This window comes from Parasteatoda tepidariorum, chromosome 1 (assembly GCF_982258835.1).
Source record: "Parasteatoda tepidariorum strain Cologne lab strain chromosome 1, Ptep-v5.0, whole genome shotgun sequence".
NCBI classification, from domain to species: domain Eukaryota; kingdom Metazoa; phylum Arthropoda; class Arachnida; order Araneae; family Theridiidae; genus Parasteatoda; species Parasteatoda tepidariorum.
This window is the reverse complement of record NC_141755.1, coordinates 123,880,181-123,903,395: the sequence shown is the minus strand read 5'-3', so window position 1 is coordinate 123,903,395 and position 23,215 is coordinate 123,880,181. Positions and strand designations below refer to the sequence as shown.

Here is a 23,215-nt window from a genome sequence, read left to right as displayed (position 1 = left end):
ACGATTTTTTACTGATTTACTTCAACTTGTTTAGCGCAGATTAAATTATAAACAGAACAGAAAATGGAGTTGACGATAATAAATGAACTAATGAAAGAAAATAAACAGAGCATCGCGAAGTCCAGATACATCGTTGTCAAGGAGACCACGTAATCAGAGTTCGTTCACAACATGTATATGCACATTGATAGGAAACATTAAACTGGTGCTAACGCCTCTAAGATTCATATACCGCATAAAAATAAATCGCACAAAAAAAGTCGCAGAGAAATAAAATCGCACAAAAATAAAATCGCATAAAAAAGGACCGCACAAAAGCAGGTTTCACTGTATACAATCTTTTTGCGGCAACTCGATTCTAAAAACTCATCAAATATTAACGGGTTAGATAACCAAACTTGATTGAAATAATAATTTTTAAAAAAAAGTGAGGTCGGAAAATAATTTAATGATATATGAAAATAGTTTGAAGTACAGATTTTAATTAGTAAGTTCGAGTCCGGTAATGCAAAATTATAGCATAGTCAAGTTCCTAGAGTAAAGTAATGGACACAGAATAGATTTTCAAGTACAAAAGTAAAGTAAATAAGTTTTAGAATAGAATTAACGAGATTAGTTTTGCTGAAACAATTACTAATAGAAACATAGATTTAAAAACAAATGGGACTGGTTAAAGGTAAATAGCGAGTTTGAATGATGGTTAGCCAATTGATTTACGAAAACTGATCAAATAATTGCAAGTTCGTGTACCGATAGAAAAATAGTGGGATCAAGTATTGGTCAAAAGAGAGTGTCTAAAAGAGATAAGTCTTCTGACCAATACTCGAACCGACTAACTTTCTATAGGTTCTTTAACCTGATATAATTTGATAATTTTTAAAAACCAATATCCTTTGACCCAGAGCCGGATTATACCTTTCGTAGGCCCTAGGCACAGCCGTTTTCGGGGCCCTTCCCTCCTTCCCCCACTCCTCCCCTCTTTTCAAAATATATGCTAAAATTTTCTTGCATATTTTTTTTAACATTTTTATTAATATGGATTTTAATTTACAAATTTGTTTATCGAACCGACATACTGCCGATATTGCAGTTGGTATCGATAATACGTACCATTATGATTAGTTCGATCGATAACTATGTAAAGGTAAACACTTCACGTCAACAATACAACAACAAACCAGCAAAGAAAACAGTGAAATTGATAGTAAGATTAATTATAAGAAATAATTATACTACAAATAGCTTCATAGTTTTCATGATACTACTATGATAACTCAGTGAAGGAATTTAACATTGTCAAAAGTAAATCTTTTGACATTAATAAATAAATTTGCAAGGTAGGTTAAATGTTTACTAATAGAAAAAAAATGATTTAATACTATTTTCATAAAATGTTAGTCACGTTTTGTCAGGAACGTATTACGCAATTTTAGATGTATTAATTTTTGAAATGACTAAAAGGCGTAAAGCTTACAGTGATTTGTACGATAATTTCGGTTTTCTTGTTCACAAAAATTTGTCAGAATCTGAGATTAAACTAGAAGCTCAAAATTTGGTGAAAATTTACTCATCCGATTTAGGGGGAAACTTTGTAGATGAATTTTTACTATTTTCAAATTTCTATGAACATAAATCTGCACAAGAAATGTTGAAGGCTCAAATTAAAGATAAACTTGTGAATACTTTTCCTAACGTTCACATTGCATAAAGAATATATTTGTCGATTCTTGGATCAAATGCAGAAGGAGAAAGATCTTTCTCCAGATAAAAATTGATAAAAAATTATTTGCGTTCAACAATGAATCAAGATCGTTTGGCATCGCTCGCACTTATGTCTATTGAATATGACATTTTGCGTAGTTTGGAATTCGACAGCATAATACAAGATTTCGTTGAATCCAAAAATCGCAAAAAAGTATTATATTAGATCATAAGATTATGCAAAATAATTTATTACCGAAAAATATTATATTTTTATTTGTATCTTCATAATTTTGTGCAAAATACACTTGTTGTTTTTAAAGATAAATTATTTTTGTCAACAAATTTTTTTCTCCCAAGTTTTTCGTAGGCCCCTGAATTTCGTAGGCCCTAGGCACGTGCCTAGTGTGCCTATAGGTTAATCCGGCCCTGCTTTGACCACACTGCTTGAACTTACTAAATCGGTTACCACTAACATTAAAACTTTTGTTGAACAACTCTCTTCTGAACAATCCTAGAACCTACTACCTATTTTTCTCTAATCAAACCAAATTTTATTTTATAATTACTCGAACCCACAATGCTTCTATCGGTAGTCACACCTGCAATTCAGATTTCGAAACCAATTTTTCCATTTTAATACTTCAGTACTCGAACCTACTATCATTTGATCAGTTTTCAAATGCAGTTTCTTTTGATCGAATTCAAATCCACTATCTGTCTACCGAATTTATCACTTTTAGTTACACATTAACTTTCGATACACGAACCGAATATCATTTGATTAGTTTTCAAAAATCAACATATTGACGAATACTTGAATCCACTATCCCATTCTATAATAATCGCTATATTTCATTCGATTTAATTTATAAATCAGTTTTCGAACTCAGTCTCTATAATTCTATCCTCGAACCCATTTATTTTCTTCGCAACTGCAATTAATTGTACTGGAACCTATTAGTTATTCGATTATATTCTTCAGTACTCGAACCTGCTATCATTTGAGCAATTTTCAATTGCAGTCAGTGTCAGTCTTTTTTGTCCGACCTCGAATCTACTATGGGTTTATCGGTATTCAAAACCAATCCCTTTCGATCAATACTTGAACCCAATAACTTTACATCGGTACTCTAACCTGCGATTAATTGATCACTTTTTAAAACTAGTATCTTTAATTCAATACCCGAATCTGCTATAATTCGGTCATTTTTAGGTACGGTTGCACGAATCCGCGACTTAGGTTCACAGTATCCACTGAGTAACGTTAAATGAGAACACTTCTGGCATTTTCCGAGGTGAAGAACTATAATTCGGTACCTACCGTTAAAAATATATATATATATTTGGTACTCAAAAGAACTATGTCTAATAGAACTCTTTTTTTAGAAAAGTACTGGAACTCACTATAATTCATTTGATACTCGAACGCACTTTTTATCAAAACAATTTTAGAAACCAGTTATTTTAATTCAATACATGAATCCATTGACTTTCTATCGATACAAGAACCTACTAATATTTGATCCGTTTTCTGTCTAGTAAACGAATCTACTATCCCATTCTATTTAAATAAGTACTTGAATTCGCTAAATTTCATTCGATACTGGAACCTAATTCATAAGTTTTCAAAACATTATCCTTAATTCTATATTCAAACCTATTTAGTTTCCATCGTTACTTTAACCGTGTCGTTACTTTAACGATAAAAGTTCAAATAATAATAGCGGTCATTTTTTTAAAAATAAAATGTTTTACATGAATACTCGAATCCACTATATTCTTCTTGGTACGTGACCTGACCATAATTCGATCACTTTTCAAATCAAGTTTTTTTCCACCAATTCACGAACCCACTACCTTCCTCAAGTACCGAGATGTAGGAAGTGGGTAATGATGAAAAGATAATTATTTTGAAAAATGAGCAAATTTTAGCAGGTTCAAGTACCTATAGAAATATAGTGGGTTAGAGCAGTGTTTCCCAAACTTATGACTTTTGTAAATTTTTTCTAAATTTTTCGTAGCGCTGTGTACCACTAATAAAAAAAAAGAATGTATTTTTTACTGTAAAAGTTAAAAATCACTATAGCCAATAGAAAAATAAGTAATCGAAAATTTTCATGGCTAGCTTTGTACTTAAATAAAAAAAAAATTTACATTTTCGTTTGTTGCAAGATATTTCGCATAAGAACTCGTACCCCCCGCTAAATTGTTCCCGTACCCCTAGTGGTACGCGTACCACACTTTGGAAACACTGGGTTAGAGTATTGATCAGAAGACTTATTTTTTAAAACTGATCAAATTATAGCGGGTTCGAGTATTGATAAAAACAGGGTAAGTTTGAAAACTGTTCAAATGATAACAGATTCGAGTATCGATTAAAAGAGTTATGAAAACTGATAAAATTAGAGCAGGTTAAAATACCAATAGAAAATTACGGTTTCATACCCTCATTCTCAAAATTTTCTATAAATATTTATTTCTTCAATACTGGAGGGAAACCTTTTTTTTATGATGGAATGTGTTTTCTTGATAGAATTCGATTAAAAGGGAAATCAAATGAAAACATCATATTGCAAACGTGACATTTAAATTAAAAAGCACACATTAAATAAAAGAGCACAAAATTCTATAATATTTTAACCATTGAGATAAAAGTTCAAATAATAACATGAGCAATTCGGATGTATTCTGAAATCTGTAAACGCATCTAAAATTTAATGTAAAAATTTCGCAATTTTTTCTTTTTCACGAAGCCTAAGAAATTTAGATCTGATATACAAGAAGAATTATACTATTATTCGTATTAAACACTCGAATTTATAAGGCGCTATATTTCATTACGTAAAAACTGTATATGCGACTATTGCACACGATTTATATCACAAAATTATCTCATTAGTTGAGAATCTTAAAAACAATTTTTAAGGTTTATTGTAATTACAATTTTATAAAGACTTCAAGAAAATTTTCTACGAAAACCATCTTTGTCTGCATTTCTCCCCAACTCATCTGTTTTGGTAGAGGCTTAGGGAAAACTCATTAGGGTGATGTAAGATGGTGTCCCGTCTTACTTTTATAAAAAAAGGTGACAGGCATCGAAGAATTCTATCAGGGCTGGAAAAAACTCAAAAATTTTACCCGTCCTCCTTTGAAACTAACCCGTCGCTTCTAAATAAATAAGAATATAATTTTCTCTTATTTATTACAAACGTTTATAAAAATTGCACAATGAATTAGTAGTTACTAGGATTACAAATACTAGGATTCAATATACAGTAATAAAAGGAATACTAGGTTACTAATAGGAACCTAGTATTTCTTTTATGAAATAATTTAAATGACAAGTTATCAGGAATGTCAATTTATCCGAGGGTACTGCGTTTTTTAAATGAATCAAATATGACGTTTGCCAGTTCCACAATCAAGCTAATGATTTACAGAGGTTTCTGCACAAAAATCTGAAAGGGGTTTTCCATTTAGGTAGATGTACATAATTGCTTTTAACGCTTCTTGTTTAAGACCAGTACGTAATTTTTTATTTATTTTTGTAAGTTCATTGCTGAAAAGTCCCTTTCAACCGCTGCAGTACGGGAGACAGAGAAAACATCAATTCCACCATGCGCAGTATGTTGCTGCATTTCTAGATTAAAAGGTCATTTTAGAAGTGAGACGCTAGACTCTTGTAAGTTAACAAAAATTTAAAATGTATCACCAACATTAACGGGTAAATGGCCGTCCGCGCGGACGTCGGATTCGAGAAATTCGTTGTCCGCGGGGAACTTTTGACCGCCGAGGACGAGCCTTGAATTCTATCCCTTTTTTCTTCTATACATTCCTTTTCGATTTTGGCATTATTTGTGAGTTAAGTAGTTAGATAATAGTGAAAGAAAAGAAGAAAGGACAGCACAAAACAGGTATAATGCAATCAGTTCAATTCATTAGTCGGTTACGAGGAATCTTTTTTTTTTATTTAGGTTAACAAAATAATTAATTAGTGGTTAGTAATTTGTTAAGAGTTAGTATTAGTAAGTTGATGCAAAAATGAGCCGCAGTAAATCCACGAAGGGGGGGGGGCAACCCAAGCAGGTGTGAATAATAAAAAAGGTAAAAAATCATATTTTTATCTTATTTGCTCGATTTTTACCTATGGCCACAGTTCACATGCTTTCTACATTAGAGAGTGGAGACTTGGACTATCTTGATTTTCAAATAGATTAAAAACTTTTTAGTTAATAAACTAAATGGAACTAAGAAATCAGTTTCAAGTAAATCTCAAGTGGCAAAAGTAAGTAAAAATTTATAAAATATAATCGGAATATCTTAAATGGACGTGCACCTTAACAAGGAATCAAAATTATTAAAAGTTTTTTTTAAAAAAAAGAAAGACAAGCAGTTTAAACATTTATTTTTTATTCCTTTTTCTACAAATACATTCAATGAAATAGTTTAACAGTATCAATAAGTTTTAACATAAAATATATTACAAAAATTTATGCCTATAAAATGTTGATTTGCTGATGAATCTGTCGACACACAAGTGTTTATATAGCAACATCAGATTAACTGATAAGCTATATCAATTGTCTGAAAAATTCAAAAACAAAATCAGTTATGGCATAACATTACAAATAAAATATAAAAACAGTTTGCCAGTTAATCTGGACATAGCTCAAAAAATATGTTTAAACATCTAGCATTTAGACGCGTCTAAATACGCATTTAGACGCAGGTCTAAATGCGTATTTAAGAAAATGGGCCCAGCTAAAAATACCCAGTGGAAGACGGATCATTGGTTAGAGACCCCATGCTTGATCCAAGAGTTCCTTTACTTTTTGGGATGAGTTCAAAATTAGAAGGTTACGTAGTACATAATTGATAGTTACTAACTCAGAATCGGGTTACATTCAACGCCAGTTATATAAATGAGTGTCTGTCAGTGTGTGCGTCCTTTAAAAAGAATCCTAAACCATTCGACAGACAGCGATGAAATTTGCCATACAGACAGTTTCAAGCACGAGGAAGGTCACTGTCAACATTAGAACATTCTGCGACAAATCGTTCTCGCAGGATGAGCGAAAAACGAAATGGCATTTTCTGATAGGTTAAGCGTTAGCCATTGCTTTAAATTTAGCGATTCAATTTTCACATATTTTAAAGATAACATCAGTGATAATTGCTAGCTTTTAAATCGGTCTGAACAAAAATTGCACGTAATGAATTATTTTATATTCGCTATTTCAGACGAATTCAATTGGGTATAATATAAAAAAAAACACAACTACTTTCACTTAGTAGGAATAACATTTACCATGACGCAATGCTAAATTCTATGCCACTATCCACATAAATCAATTATTAATCAAAAATCGAATATCAATTACTTTTCTTTATAATGCAATAAAATCTGGCGAGCAGCTATTTAAACGATCAAACACTTTGTTTGTTTATTTGTGGCTTGAAGTTAGGCTCGCAGAAAATGCTGTTCATGGGTTAAATTTAGTAGGAATAACACAACCTGTGACGTATGCTATAGTATACCTAATTAACATTACGTGTTAGTACGCGTGGTTTACGTCCTGCATATTATTATTGACACTAATGCTCAATTTAATATTGATAATGTGTATTAATTGAAATAATATAAAATAAGCTATGTGCTAAAAAGCCAAGCCCATGAAAGAAAGATTAATGGGAAATTCGCTTAAGTATACATTAAAATATCGTCACTCACAGATGAGGCTTAATTCATATATAATATGTACTGCAGGTATTATGGTAACTGGCGATTTGGTTTTGATAAGCAACGACTTTTCCGTAGTTTCAGAATATCCAGTGGTAGCTAAGATAGTGTATTAATATTTTAGAATAACTTTTTTCCATCACTACTTTTAATTATTTTAACAGTAAATGAAAGGTCAGATAGAGTCATGCTCCGAAATCTTTATAAAATTCTGTTTTTTTTTCTTTTCTTCTTTAATTAAGGCGGCTTTAGACACTTACAAATACGTATTAACTCAAATGTTGAAGGGTTATGTAATAAGTACCAAATATACTTATATATGTATAAAATATATTGATATATTTGGTCATTATTAAAACTGCACCAATCAGTTTTTATACCTATACTTAAGAATGAAGTGTTTTACGGCCCCTCGAAAGGGATATGCACCTGAGAAAATCACTTCATAGTGGTAAATTTTAACTATCATGAATCGGTCACATGATGCCAAGAGATGCTAAATACATTTTACCTTTATTCCATTGGTGTGAATTACAAACTTCAATAACGTAAAGCCACGGAAGATTACAACATATAACATTAAGTAAAAAAAAAGAAATTATTTTAGCTACATTAATTCAAAAACCTAGTGGAAGAACCAAATAAGTGCCATTTTCAGAATGAAAAAAAAAAACACACCTCCGAATTATTCTATTACCAATTTATTAGAAGGTGGGACTAATAATTTCTTGCTTCATTTTATTTACCACTGCCTAATCTATGCGAATCTATCTGATCTATAAAAATGAATGGTTCTCTCTGTCCTTTAAAGACTCCTAAATCATCCAAATGAAACTTAGCATACAGATAGTTTGAAGCTCGAGGAAGGTCACTGTCGAGCATATGCGAAAAACGAAATGGAATTTTCTGATTACGTTAGTCATTGTCTTAAATTTACCTATCCAACACATTTGAAATTACATTTTTAAAAATCTTTTGATTCTTGAGATTGAAAGTACAGATTAAAGTAAACATTTAATGCTGTCTTAATATAGACTTGCATAGCTGTAGAAAATAATTAATAAACATGATTTTTTTTCAAAAAATAATACAAATAATGTTAATTAAAATTCTACCTTTTGAATGAAAAAGCGTGAATTAAAATCTACATCATATTTTATTGGTGAAAAATGTATATTTCTGAAGCTTGAGGTTATATTAAAAAGAAATTACCCTAATATGCCAAAAACAGAAAAAGGAAAAAAAAAGGGGCAGATGAATTCAGAGTTTTTTTTTCCAAATATAGTGTCATTCTTCCCTTTCAAAGTCTATTTGATGCAGTAGGGTTATTAACTGGTATTTTTCTCTCATAATATGTTTACAGTATCTTTGACATTATCTGATTTTATATAAAGAAATTTTGTGGAAAAAAATTCAAATGAGTACATAGATTTTCTAATTTTTTTTTATAGTCTAATTTATCTATTTTGATATAGAATTAAAAATGAATATTTTAATATAAAAATATATAGATTAAATATTTATTTATTTTTTGATGAATTTTATGAACATTTATAAACACAGTGCTACATTTATTTTGTCATTTTAAAAATCAAGAGAAAAAAAAGAAATCACAATTTTAAATTAAAGTTATGGTTTGCTAACTGAAACTTTGTTTTAATAGTTAAAGTACAGGGGTCTGTCCAAGCCAACTTTACTACCGTTTAACGGTACCTTTACAAATTCAACTTTAGGAAAAATGATAGAATAATCACACGAAATACTTTTTCTTAAAATCTTATTTTTGTGTCTCATAAGAAACAATAAATCCATATTTTTACTATATTTGTGTTGATTTTTTAATATAATTTTAATTTTCACAAAATAAGTACCTCTCAGAAAAACCCAGACAGACCCCTGAAGTATTCTTTAAAATTCTCTATTTCATCTAGTCCTTAAATTTTAATCATGCATTTGTTTCAAAATGGTTGCTATGCATTCAAAGCCATGAATTATAATGAAAAATTATTTTAGTCAGAGCTTCTAAAATATTGTTACAATATAGTTTTAATATTAAGTTAATTTAATTAAACATTTATTATTTTTTTTAATCATAAATTAAAGTTCTTACAGTGTATTTGAATAAAAATCAAAAAAATCTGATTCTTTTGATTTTTTTAAAAAAAATCACGAACCCTGCTATCAAGTTCTAATAAGAATTCTATGTACTTCGATAAACGCTATTTAATGACTTTCGTTCACGACTTATATCACATTTATTGGTATTACTTGATGTTTGACAAAAAGTTCTGCTTTAACGAAGAGATCATCAATTTAACATCACCTCTCAGCGTTTATAGTTTTCATTATTATTTTAAACAGTTTATTCTACCACAAAATCCACTTTATTGCTTTTTTTTAAAACATTCAAATATTCAAAGTTTTTGTTAGTTCAATTTCTTGTAAACTTTCCCTTCCAAACAAATTTCATAATAAAGTTACCACTTAAGTTTTAAAAAAATTTAAAGCGAGAAAAAACCTTACTTTTAGTAGGGTTACTATTATTCAAATTTTTTCCTTTAATTTTGTTAGTATAGTTTTTGGTGAACGATTTCTATGCTTTCGTATTATGAAAATATTCGACATTAAAACAATGTTATTCACAGCTTATAATGAACTAAAGTCTTTTTTTTTTTATTTACAATAATTAACTAGTCATGAACGATAGTCAGTTATAAATAAGAATTTTAAAAAATATAGAGATACAATATCTCCCTTTTTTAAAAAAAAAAATTCATCGAATTAGTGAATGTTCCAATGTCATTAGCATGGACTAATTCAAGTGATTAGAAAACATTTCCATAACTAAGGCGTTTAAAACAATTTAGGCAATGGTCAGTAATTCATTCTAAATCAGCATCCTTGATCTTGTAGCAGAAATTTAACGTCCCTAAAATCAAGGATTTTCAATAAAAAAAGAGCAAATGCCGGGAAGAATTTGAGCTCAGAAATTATGTAATTTACTTCTTTTATTGAAAACAAAATTATCCGTTTGAAAATATCGCCTCGCAGAATAAGCTGTAGTAAGCAGTTGCAAACTTTCTAGCCGGAACTAGAGCAGGTATTGTTCCCTTCTCATTATTTTTAATTCATTTCTGACTAACAGTCCTGGCCATTATTTAAGTTGCTCACTTTTTCTTCGCATTCCGAGGACTTTATGTGTAGGGAGAGGTATTTGTTAGGCGATTTATCTACGGCCCTATATGCACTCGTTGTTCACCTACCTTGAAATGTGGCATCCCGTTAAATTACCAGACTTCTAAGGAGATTAAATTAATATATTACTGCTCGAATGTGAACTTCAACGAGTTATGAGACTATAAAATGCTCTTCTTCCTTCTGTTTATTTGCAAGACCTTTTTTTTTCCTTTTTTAAATTTCATAGAATGGTTATTTTTGAGTGAAATAAGATACTTTCTCTGATAAGTTTATGTTGTACTTTAGTGATGCGTGCCATTAAATGAGAATTACCAGACATTATTACATTGCTTTGTATTCTTTGAAGAAATATTATATTGAATAACAAGGAAATGGGTAGTCAGCCAAAAAACAGAATAAATATGTCATTGATGGAATTTAGAGGTAAAATTATATATTTTTATTCCTAATTATGGATAATTCTCATAGTTTTTTAAAACATAATCAGTAGGTTTCATACCCTTGCATATTTCTAGAATTTAAATTTATATAAAGAGAAATATTGGAAAACACATATGTATTTTTCAGGAATCAGCATTAGAGAAATGCTATTAAGTCGTAACATTATTTAAACTCGATTATATTATATTTTTTATATTTAACTTTTTTAAATGTCTTAATTAGCCAAAGATTTATGAACATTACAAACAATAAGAAGAATACCGCCTGTTTTGTAGTACTTCAAAGGTGAAAACATTAAAGATACGGAATTTAAGTACAAAATGGAATCCAAGAGTTTAAGAGACTATTTAATTTTATAACCGCTTTGATTAGACGATCCAATTCTGAGTTTACGACTATCGATGCTTAACTACATAACCTTGTAATTTTGAACTCAAAACAGAAGACAAGGGAACTCTTGATTCAAACTTTCGTTCGTGGAGGACGTTTCGATGGGGACTAAATCACATCAGAGTAAACCACATACGCTGTTACAGAGTGAGGAAAAACGCGAAAACCTCCCATCGATAGCCCGATGGCAAGGGGATTTTAACTCATGATCCGTCTACCACTGAGGATATTTCATAACATCAGTGTGGTCGGTGCGAGCCAGGCGTAGAATTCGTATCAATCAGCGACTGCTGGGATTCGAACCTGGGTCACCTAAATGTTAAATATTTAAAATAAAACAGCAGTTTATTCAAATTGAACACTACTAAATTACAAATTTTTCTTTTAAAATTAAATAAAAGCAATGATGCGGGAAAAAAAAAATTTGTAGCAAAATTGCATCTAATAATTTCGCACTGGGTAATATTAAATAAAAATATTTTTTAGTTCTTTTATTTCCAGGTAATTTAATCAGCCATAAAAATGTTATAGAGTAGGGAGGAAGCTCTTGACTATCCGGTTCAAAGTGGTGGAAGTGTTAGCTGGGTAACAAAATAGCCAGATAGGACAAAGATGGCCTTTCTACCAGCTCTCCCATGCAATTGAAAACTCTTTTTAAAATAAATGATTTGTGCAAAAAAACTCAATATTTATTAATAATCCATTTATAAATAAACATAAACCATACTCTAAACCATAAAACTTAATATTTACTGAAGAACCAATATGAAGAGTCAAAATATAACCACTTAGGCATTCCTGTTTTTTTTTCACCTCCCACGACAAGTTTTACAAACGGCCGGATAGTCGTGTGCCTTCCTTACATTGGAAAACATTTTGGAAATCAAATTATTTCTCCAAAGTACATTTAAAAGTTATTTAAATAAAATTTTTTTTTTTGAATTTGTTAAATTAATTATAACAAATCATTCAAAATAGGTCACTTTCATGCAGAAACTACAGGGTGTTCAGTTATGACTGCTCTCTTCATATATTTTTAGAATCCTTGTTCAAAATGGTCACAAATTAATACTTACACAACAATTAAAAAAAAAAAAAAAAACGTTTTAGAAATAACTATTGATGAAAGAGGGTGTACAAAACTAAAACATAAAAACTTGCTTGATTGCTGAAGAAAACAGACAATTACTCGAAACACCTTCAATCTTCAACCGGCAATTAAACATGTTTTAATGCTGTGTCCACCCGCTTTCCTCTGTAGTAATTTGTATGATTCCTAAAACATTTTTATTTTTTCTCTGGCTAAATATTAGTTCACAACCCCTTGCTTTTGTAATTTTTTGTCTGTTGGAACCATTAAAAACAATAAGAAGGTCAGAACTGAAAGAGTTATTTCGAATCATATTAATTGGGTACGTAATTCACATAATATTTTCAAGAATTAAAATAGTCCTGGAAAAATAAAAAACTACCCCAGTTATGACAGATAAGGCTAAGTACAAAGCACAAAATAAAAAACACATCACTCTAAATAACTTTTGTTCAAATGATAGGATTTTCACAAACTAAGTTGAAATGTCTTGATTTAAAAAGGTGGCCTCAAATATACAAATTAATTATTGCTAACTATTGAATAATTATTCATCAGGGTGCGTAGCCAAATCTTTCAAGAAAAAACAAGCATTTTTTAAGCACTCAACTTTCTTTTTAAACACTATATACATAAACAAAATGCAAAATAATTTCCAAATGCTTCACATGATCATGATAAAATAACCAGTTTCGGACAAAGAACTCTTTTCTTGATTATATTAGCCATTATAAAATGATCAAGAGATTTTTCACTTTAATATCAGAGAGTGGAAAAGGAAGCCTGAAATTGAGAAAATCTTTCAAAATGCAGCAGAGTCAATAACTGATTGCTAATGCTTACAATTCTAAGACTGGTTATTTAAAATTAGCTTATTATCGTGTTTATATCCCCGTGTAATAAATGGTGGCTGGTGCACGTTAAATTTGTCGGAAAACAAAATCATCCATGTTCCCACAATAAATTATACCTCTGGGGGTACTAGATTGGAGCCTGATCAAAATTGTGATCAGTGAATGCATGAATGGATCCCCCCTATAAACAGGTGCGTCGTATGGGTGCGGCAGAAGTCGAATTATTGGCCATAGATGGCACCACTGGAAAACAAGAACAATGCACTCCCAGTGCGACTTACGACAAAAACATCTGGTTTACATAGGCGTAATTTAGGAACTTTTCAGGTTTTCGTAAGGGAAAAATTTAACTTTCCTTGACTGCTTTTTAGAGTCAAAATAAAATTTCCTGACAATTCCAGGTTTTCCCTAACCCCAAGATATATTTTTTTAAGACTGAGATTGGACCTAAAAAAGAGAATTGCTGGACCTGGCTCAACCTTGAAGGAGAGGTTTGACAATTTTAGTCATATTATTTAATGAAAAAAAATTTTCAAATGACTCAAAAATGTAATCTATTAAATCTTTCAAAATTTAATATGTTATATGAAAAAGTATGTCTGAAAATTAAAAGCATTTTTGAAAATTTTAGACGTGGAAGACTCAACAGTTATTTACTTACATCTTCTGGTATATACCATAAGAGGAAGAGATATACTAAATGTTCTATGGCTTGTAGAAGCATAAAGAAAGCTCCAGCTACGTATCCTTGAAGTCAAAATCTATGAAAAGAAAAACATGACTCAAAAAGACTAAAATAGAAATAAAAAAAGTGTAATAGTGTGCTATAGTTTCTGACATCATTCATAATACTGAATGTTGAGTACAATAGTTAGTTAGAAAGAAGTTAAATAATGGTAGGTATGTAGACACCTAAAGGCACATCCATTTGAAATGTATGAATAAATCAAAAAATTTAAAATAGCAAAGAAATGCTTTTCAATAGCTTTTGTATGGAGGAAGATATGTTGGCCACATATATTTGCTTTACTAACGTAAATATCTGACAGACATAAATTAAAACATCTTCCATTATGCCGTTTAATTTATTAAACATATAATTTTATTTATTTAAACAGCATAAAAATGTATTTCCCTCAACAACAACAAAATTATTACTATAGCAGATGGCTAACAATTTTTAACTCGTTATAAACATGCAATTTTTGTATTTTTAATATTAGCATGTTGACAGCAACTGGGAGACAAGCCGCAAGAGCCGATTTCCTGTATCATGACATGCTGATTACATTGAGCTTTTATCGTATTTTTTTAAAAATAGATTATATGCTTTTCTTCTTTCTTGAGTTTGTATTTAGAGTCGAAATTAATTAGTATAAAATGGGGTACAGAGAGGGCAATTTCAGACTTTTGTCTTGCTCTCTCGATAGAAAAGGTTCCGCTTTTACGTCTTCCGCAGCTGGTACCCCCTGAAAACGTCAGCTTTGGTTGTCATATTTATCCAATTTTTTTCATTGTCTCATTTGTTTCAATTCCTTTTGGATTCACTGCTGCTAAACGCGTTTTTCCATTGGAAGTATTATTGTTTTTGATTGCTATAAAATTTTGAATTCTTTACTTATTATATAAAAGGTGCGGCGTTTTTTTCTTCGGGTATATATGAGAATATTTCATACTTTAAAAATTAGAAATTTTAAATGCTATAAATTTAGTAAGATATCTCATTTCAAGCTACAAATAATTATTTATTAATTTTAAAATCAACAAGATATTTTCTTCTTTGATGTTACTAATTAATACTTGTAAATTTTAAATGCTATGAATAAGATTTTTCCTTGTTTTATATTACTAATTAAGATCTGTCAATTTAGAATGTTATTAACTTAGTAAAATATTTTCTTGTCTTATGTTTCTAATGTGTGTTTTAATTTCCTATGCACAATTTATAAAATTATTAATAGGGTTGATGTAGAAAATACATAAAAACTATCAATCAATGTTGTCTTTGCCGATACAAGTGAGTATTATTTATATACATTTAAGCTTAAACAAATATTATGTCTTTTGTTTAAATAATCTAAAAAAGACATAACTTTAAACCATTCAAAACCTGATATCCCTTCAATAATTCAACTTTAAAAAAATATCATTTAAATCATTAAATCCAGTCTTTTATTTCTTTCTTTAAACCTTTCTACAAGTATAGAGCATAAAAAACTCATTTTTTAATGTCCTACAGATGGAAAAAGGATTTAAAAAAGTTGATCACTTTTGACCTTTCTGATTTTTAATTACATAAATATAAGCTTTCACAATGTGTAAGCATAAATTATGTTTTTTAAAATAATCTGATAAAGGTTAAATAAATTTAAAAAGCATAATATTCATTCAATAATTCTACTTAAATTAATTTAAATAAAAATACATTATCTCCAAACTCATTTTTTTATTTATTAAAGAATATTTTGTTTTGTTTTTTATCAAACAGGGCCAATTTTTAAAAAATAAGAATAAAGTAAATATGATATAAAATAAAATGTTTAGGAATTCATACTTAATGCTTTCCAAAAAGTAAAAAGTTAATTCTTTCATTTGATTAAAAAACATAATATTTCGAGTCTTACTTTTTCAACCGACAAGAGAGGGTATTAATGGGCTCATTGGTAACTTGATGGTAAACATTTTTAACCCTGAAAGCAACATCATCCCACTTATACATTTTTGATAGTTTTTTATAGGCAACATCTTTAGGGACTACTTTATTGTTTATCCTAGCATCCATAGCTTGCTCCAGACCTTTTATCAAACCTGTTTAAAGGAACATGACATTCAAATAATGTATTTTTCTTTCTAGATAAAAATATGGATAATGGTAGTTTAATTACTCAATAAAGAATAATAACAGACTCTATATTATGGCCCAGCAACAACAAATATTTATCAGTACATTTTTTGGCAAAATAGTCATAAAATATTTCCTGTGCACATATTATTTTTTTCATTTTTCATTAATTTGCATTCAACATTTTTAGTAACAAATCAGGGAAGCAACAAGTACATCTGACTTTAGCAAATTTACTGTGTGAATATTAATTTATTATAACAGATTATAAATTCCAGTAACAGGCATATAAATTCTTATTATAATTAATTTATCATTGCAGAACTGTAAAATTAACATTATTAGTATTTTAGTTTAGTCAAATTGATAAACATAAAATATGTTGTAAAACACTTTTACTACAAAGTGAGGGGGAAAAAAATCTGTTTAAATAATTTTCAATATAACTTCATGAAAAATAAATAAATTAACAAAATATAACAAATAATAATAAGCGCAAACTTTTAATAATAAATAAATTTAATTGATTTCAAATTCCATTGAATTGGCCACCTTTAGCAATGATGCATAGGAGCAAACACTTATTGAAATTTTCAACAATGGGTCGTAAGTCTACATTCTATTCCCACCAAAACAATTGCTTTAAAAAGCTATTAACAATTGCTTTTGTGTACAGAGCAAACAAAGGATCTCACTCTATCGTTTTTTTCACTTAAACGACACCAAAATAGCAGATTTTCGGCTTCAGATAGTAAAAAAGACAAAACAACAAAATGTTAACTAATAGATATAATATAAAATATTTTATAATTAAAGTGGAAAGAAATGAGCATACAAATTAGAAAGAAATTAGTTACTTATATTCTATGATGTAATAACTTTATCCAAGTTTTTTTCTGCACCTTGTAGTAATTGAAGTTGAAAATAAACTTTCTAAACAAAATTATATGTAGAATAAACTAGACAAACATATTACACAAAATCTTTTAAGTAGATAGCAGCAAAGAAACATAATGAACCCCTCGTACACGTTTGCTCTCCCTTCTTTCTTACTGCTGCTACAAATATTGTTATATCAAAGATGAATGTTAGAAATACTGGTAAATCATTGTAAGAAACTCTTGTTATTAATTAACACATATGTCTATGAAGTACTAGTTTCTTAATATTTAAAAGCCCTGTAGTGGACTGTTCGTTCCCAGTAAAACACCGAAGTCAAGCATCACTGGTTGCGGTCCGTAAGTGGGTGGGTGACCAATTTATCAGCCTGCGTAGGCCATGAGGATGGTCGGTACGGATCCTTGTTAAACTGTTCTACCGTAAAGTGCTCGACTTCGCGTGCAGGTCGTTGGGCTACCGAAGCAGGGGTGCCATCCCCTCAGCAGAGGAACAAAATTGTGATAGCTTGTCTTCAGATCATCCTCAGGGATGTTTCCCAGGCCGTCGCCAACAGCCCATTGTGCAGCTCTAGTGCGACGTAAATGAACTACTACTACTCAAATAATAACATGAGCAATTTGGATGTATTTTGAAATCTGTAAACACATCTAAAATTTAAACAAATTTAATTTTAAAAAATTTCGCTATTTTTTTTTTCTTTTTCACAAAATCTAAGAATTTTAGATCTGATATGCAAAAAGAAAAATTGTATTGAACACTCGAATTTATAAGACACTATATTCCATTACATAAAAACTGTATATGCATATTACAGCAACTATTGCACACTATTTATATCACAAAATTATCTCATTAGTTGAGAATCTTAAAAACAATTTTTATTATAATGTTATGATTTTATAAAGACTTCATGAAAATTTTCTACGAAAACCATCTCCCCATCTCATCTGTTTAGGTAGAGGCTAGGGAAAACTTATATGTATATATATAGATGGTGTCCCGTCTCACTTTTTTAAAAAGGTGACAGGAAATGTGGAGCAGCCATCGAAGAATTCTCTTTTTTTTTCCTATATATTCCTTTTCAATTTTTGCATAATTTGTGAGTTAAGTAGTTAGATAACAGTGAAAGAAAAGAAGAGAGAAAAGACAGCACAAAACAGGTATAATGCAAACATGTAACAACATAAGCAAACAGTTCAATTCCTTAGTCGGTTACGAGGAATAATTTTTTTTTTTATTTAGGTAAACAAAATAATTAATTAGTTGTTAGTAATTTGCTAAAAGTTAGTATTAGTAAGCGGATGCAAAAATGAGCCGCAGCAAATACGTGAAGGGGGGGGGGCAACCCAAGCAGGTGTGAATAATAAAAGTAAAAAATCACACTTTTATTCTTATTTGCTTGATCTCTACCACACTTCACATGCCTTCTGCATTAGAGAGTGGAGACTCATAGGAAAATATAAGTTAATTTCTATCTTGATTTTCAAATAGATTAAAAACTTTTAAGTTAAATAACTACACTAGACATAGTTCTAAAAGAAAGAGGCCTGGAAGAGATAGTTTTGACAGTTATACAAAAAATATTAAGAAAGGGGAAAATATTGTAGTTCATTCCTATACAACTGTCAAGAGGAAAGCGGGGAGGATCAAGAAATGAACCTGTCCCCTCCCAGATGGCTTTTTCGAGCGTTGCGATCGAAAATAACTGGATGCAATGATAATTAAAATTTCTAATAGGCCCACACAAAATATTTACAGATTTTAGGGTATTTTGACAAATTTAAATCTCCAGAAATTTTCTGAAAATAAATTGCCTTTTCTCTTAGAAATCAGTTGCAAATAAATCTCAAGGTGCAAAAGTAAAAAAAAAATTGACAAAATATAAGAGTAATATCTCAAATGGGCATGCTTATATTATACTTAACAAGGAATCAAAATTATTAAAAGTTTTTTTTAAAAAAAAATACAAGCAGTTTAAACCTTTAATTTTTATTCCTTTTTTTTTACAAATACATTCAATGAAATAGTTTAACAGTATCAATAAGTTTTAACATAAAATATATTACAAAAATTCATATCTATAAAATGTTGTTTTGCTGATGAACCTGTAGACACACAAGTGTTTATACAGCAACATCAGATCAGATTAACTGATAAGCTGTATCAATTGCCTGAAAAATTTAAAAACAAAATCAGTTATGGCATAACATTACAAATAAAATATAAAAAAACAGTTTGCCAGTGAGCTTTTTAATCTGGACACAGCTCAAAAAGTATGTTTAAACATAATGGAAGTAGGTCTAAATGCGTATTTAAGAAAATGGGCTCAGCTAAAAATACCCATTGGAAGACAGATCATTGGTTATAGAGACCCCATGCTGACGGTGGAATGTTTTCGTGGTTTTCCTTTCCATGTAATGTAAAATATAAGGATATATTTCGTGATTATTAAAACAGAACCAATACTAATAAATACTTATACTTTAGAACGGCCCCTCGAAAAGAATATCTACTTGGAGAAAATTATTTAATAATGGTAAATTTTTAAAACGGAATTAAATGCTATGTCCATCTTCTTAAACATGCCCCCTGAGCTGTGTTCAGATTAAAAAATTCACCACCGATTTTTATCCCCACCAGATGGTGAGTACTAAACAGATTCAGGGGTTAGCCAATTCAAACAACTAACATACAATATATTATCCCTTACATACTGATACAACTGAATAACAGTAACTTGATATATTTATCATATACCTATAAATCTTAATTTAGAAATTCATTGAAAGAAAGATCGATGAAGAAAAATTTTGTAAAATTTTTTTAATTTTCTGTTATTAAACATGGTTTTATTAACAACTTTTTGATCGTCTAAAGTGCAGAATCGTCTAAAGTGCAGAATGACTTAATATTTAAAATAAAACAGCAATTGATTCAAATTGACCACCACTAAGTAACAAATTTTTCTTTCAAAATTAAATGAATCCAATGATGAATACATAAAAATTAGTATTAATATTGCATCTAATAATTTCGCGACTGGGTAATATTAAATAAAAAAAAATATTATACAATAGGGAGGAAGCTCTTGACTATCTGGTTTAATGTGGCGGAAGGGTTAGCCAGGTAACAAAATAGCCAGATAGGACAAAAATGACCTTTCTACTATCTCCCCCATGCAATTAGAAACATTTTTTAAGATTAATGATTTGTGCAAAAACCTCAATATCTATTAATAAACCATATAAATGTAAAGAGTCAAAATATAAGAGCTTGGGCATTCCTCTTTTTTTCCCCGCCTACCACGACAAGTTTTACAAACAACCAGATAGTCATGTGCCTTTGTTACATTAGAAATTGAATTATTTCTCTTAAGTACACTTAAAAGTTAGTTAACATAAATTTTTTTCAATTTGATAAATTAAATATAACAAATGATGAAAAATTTCCTTCAAAATAGGTAAATTTCAAGCAGAAACTACAGGGTGTTCTGTTATGACTGCCCTCTATGTATATTTTTAGAATCCTTGATCAAAATGAAGAGAAAAAAGTACACACATACATAAGTGGTCGCAAATTAATATTTACACAAGAAGGGAATAAAAAACGTTTTAGAAATAATTATTGATGAAAGAGGGTGTACAAAACTAAACCATAAAAGCTTGCTTGATTGCTAAAGAAAACAGACTATTATTCAAAACACCTTCAACCGGCAATTAAACATGTTTTAATGCTATGTACATCCGTTTTCCTCAGTAGTAATTTATAATGATTCGAAAAACATTTCTATTTTTTCTCTGGCTAAATATTAGTTCACAACCCCTTACATTTGTATTTTTTGTTTGTCTGTTGGAACCATTAAAAACAATAAGAAGGTCAGAACTGAAAGAGTTATTTCGAATCATACTAATTGGGTATGTAATTCACATATTATTTTCAAGAATTAAAGTAGTCCTGGAAAAATAAAAAGCTACCCTAGTTATGACAGATAAGGATAAGTACAAAGCACAACATAAAAACATTGCTCATAATAGCTTTTGTTCATATGATAGGATTTTCACAAACTAAGTCGAAATTTCTTGGTTTAAAAAGGTGGCCTTAAATATACTGCTTAATTATTGCTAACTATTGAATAATTATTCATCAGGATGCGTAGCCAAATCTTTTAAGAAAAAATAAGCACTTTTTAAGCATTCAAGAAATATTTTTAAGTATTATATACATTAACAAAATGCAAAATACTTTACATGATCATGATAAAATAACCAGTTTCTGACAAAGCACTCTTTTCTTGATTATTTTAGCCATTATAAAAAGATCAAGAGATTTTTCAGTTTGATATCAGAGGGTGAAAAAGGAAGCCTGAAATTGAGAATATCTTGCTAAATGCAGCAGAGTCAATAACTGATTGCTAATGCTTACAATTGTAGGGTCACAAAATCTCCATGTTCCCACAACAAAAATTATACATCTGGGGGTACTGGATTGGAGACTGTACGAAATTATGATCTGTGAATGTAGGAATGGATCCGCCCTATAAACAGGTGCGTCCTATGGGTGCGGCAAAAGTCGAATTATTTGCCATAGATGGCACCATTGGAAAACAAGAACAATGCACCCCCAGTGCCTTAATTACCTACAATAAAAACATCTGGTTTATATAGGTTTAATTTAGGAATTTTACAGGTTTTTGTAAGAAAAAAATTAAACTTTCCTTGACTATTCACTGCTTTTTAGAGTCAAAATAAAATTTTCTGACAATTCCAGGTTTTCCCTGACCCATGGGAACCGTGATATAAGACCTAAGAAAGAGAATTGCTGGACCTGGCTTAACCTTGGAAAAGAGGTTTGACAATTTTAGCCATATTATTTAATAAAGATTAATTTTCAAGTGGGTCAAAAATGTAACATATTAAATCTTTCAAAATTTAATATGTTATATGAAAAAGAAAGTTTGAAAATTAAAAGCATTTTTGAAAATTTTATATGTGGAGGACCCAAGAGTTGTTTACTTACATCTTCTGGTATATACCATGAGAGGAAGAGATATACTAAATGTTCTATGGCTTGTAGAAGCATAAAGAAAGCTCCAGCTACATATCCTTGAAGCCAAAATCTGTCAAAGGAAAGACATGACTCATTAGTTTAGACATGAAAATAACCCCTCATCACATGGCGAGTCAACAAAAAAAGTGGCTACTTCAATTAAATAAACAACCGGTCACTTTTACCAGTCTTTTTTTTTTTTTTTTTTTTTTTTTGGAAATTGTGATAAAAGTACATCAATGCAGAAAGAAGGTTCTTTAAAGTTAGTATGTTCAACTAAATATTGTCACATATTTATAATATTTTTATTGCTTAATTAACTTTTTATAGCCCTAGATTGTTTCGAATACAGATTTTATTAAAAATTCAACTTAATCCAATAAAAAAAAGTTGGCAAAGTGGCTATTAAATGGAAAAAACTACTTGGTATTGGTCACAAACTCATTATGTTTGAGGAAAAGTCTACCAAATACTGGAAAGAAGTTAAATAAGTGGCCATGATAGGTATGTAGACACCTAAAGGCACATCCATTTGAAGTGTATGAACAAATTAAAAGATTTATTCATACACTTCTAAAGTGTCTTTTTTAGCGTAACATGATATGAGCAACTACACATAAATAGAAATAAAAAAGACTAAAATAGAGATTTAAAAAATTAGAGTTAAAGTAGAAATAAAAAAAGTATAATAGTGTGCTACAGTTTCTGACATAATTCATGTTGAGTACAATAGTTAGATAGAAAGAAGTTAAATAATGGTAGGTATGTAGACACCTAAAGGCACATCCATTTGAAATGTAGGAATAAATCAAAAGATTTAAAATAGCAAAGAAACGCTTCTCAATAGCTTTTGTATGAAGGAAGATATGGTGGCCACATATATTTGCTTTATTAACGTAAATATCTGACAGACGTAAATTAAAACATATTCCTTTATGCCGTTTAATTCATTAAACATATAATTTTATTTATTTAAACAGCATAAAAATGTATTTCCTTCAACAACAAAA

At 29.7% G+C, this 23,215-nt stretch overlaps 1 protein-coding gene and 1 long non-coding RNA gene across 2 annotated transcripts in view; both read right to left on the bottom strand.

Annotated features, from left to right (window-relative positions):
- Positions 1-6,097: 6,097 nt before the first annotated feature.
- Positions 6,098-15,996, bottom strand: LOC147816877 (uncharacterized). Its single transcript, XR_015429395.1, has 2 exons — positions 14,079-15,996; positions 6,098-6,288 (listed from the first exon to the last, which is right to left on the bottom strand). It is a non-coding gene; the product is annotated as an uncharacterized LOC147816877 (long non-coding RNA).
- Positions 15,997-19,132: 3,136 nt separating this feature from the next.
- Positions 19,133-23,215, bottom strand: part of LOC110282368 (phosphatidylinositol N-acetylglucosaminyltransferase subunit A) — a 28,832-nt gene continuing 24,749 nt past the window's right edge. Inside the window, 2 exon segments of the mRNA XM_087152170.1 lie at positions 19,133-19,330; positions 22,176-22,275. Of these exon segments, the coding sequence (XP_087008296.1) occupies positions 19,301-19,330; positions 22,176-22,275 (130 nt within the window). The 3' untranslated portion in view covers positions 19,133-19,300.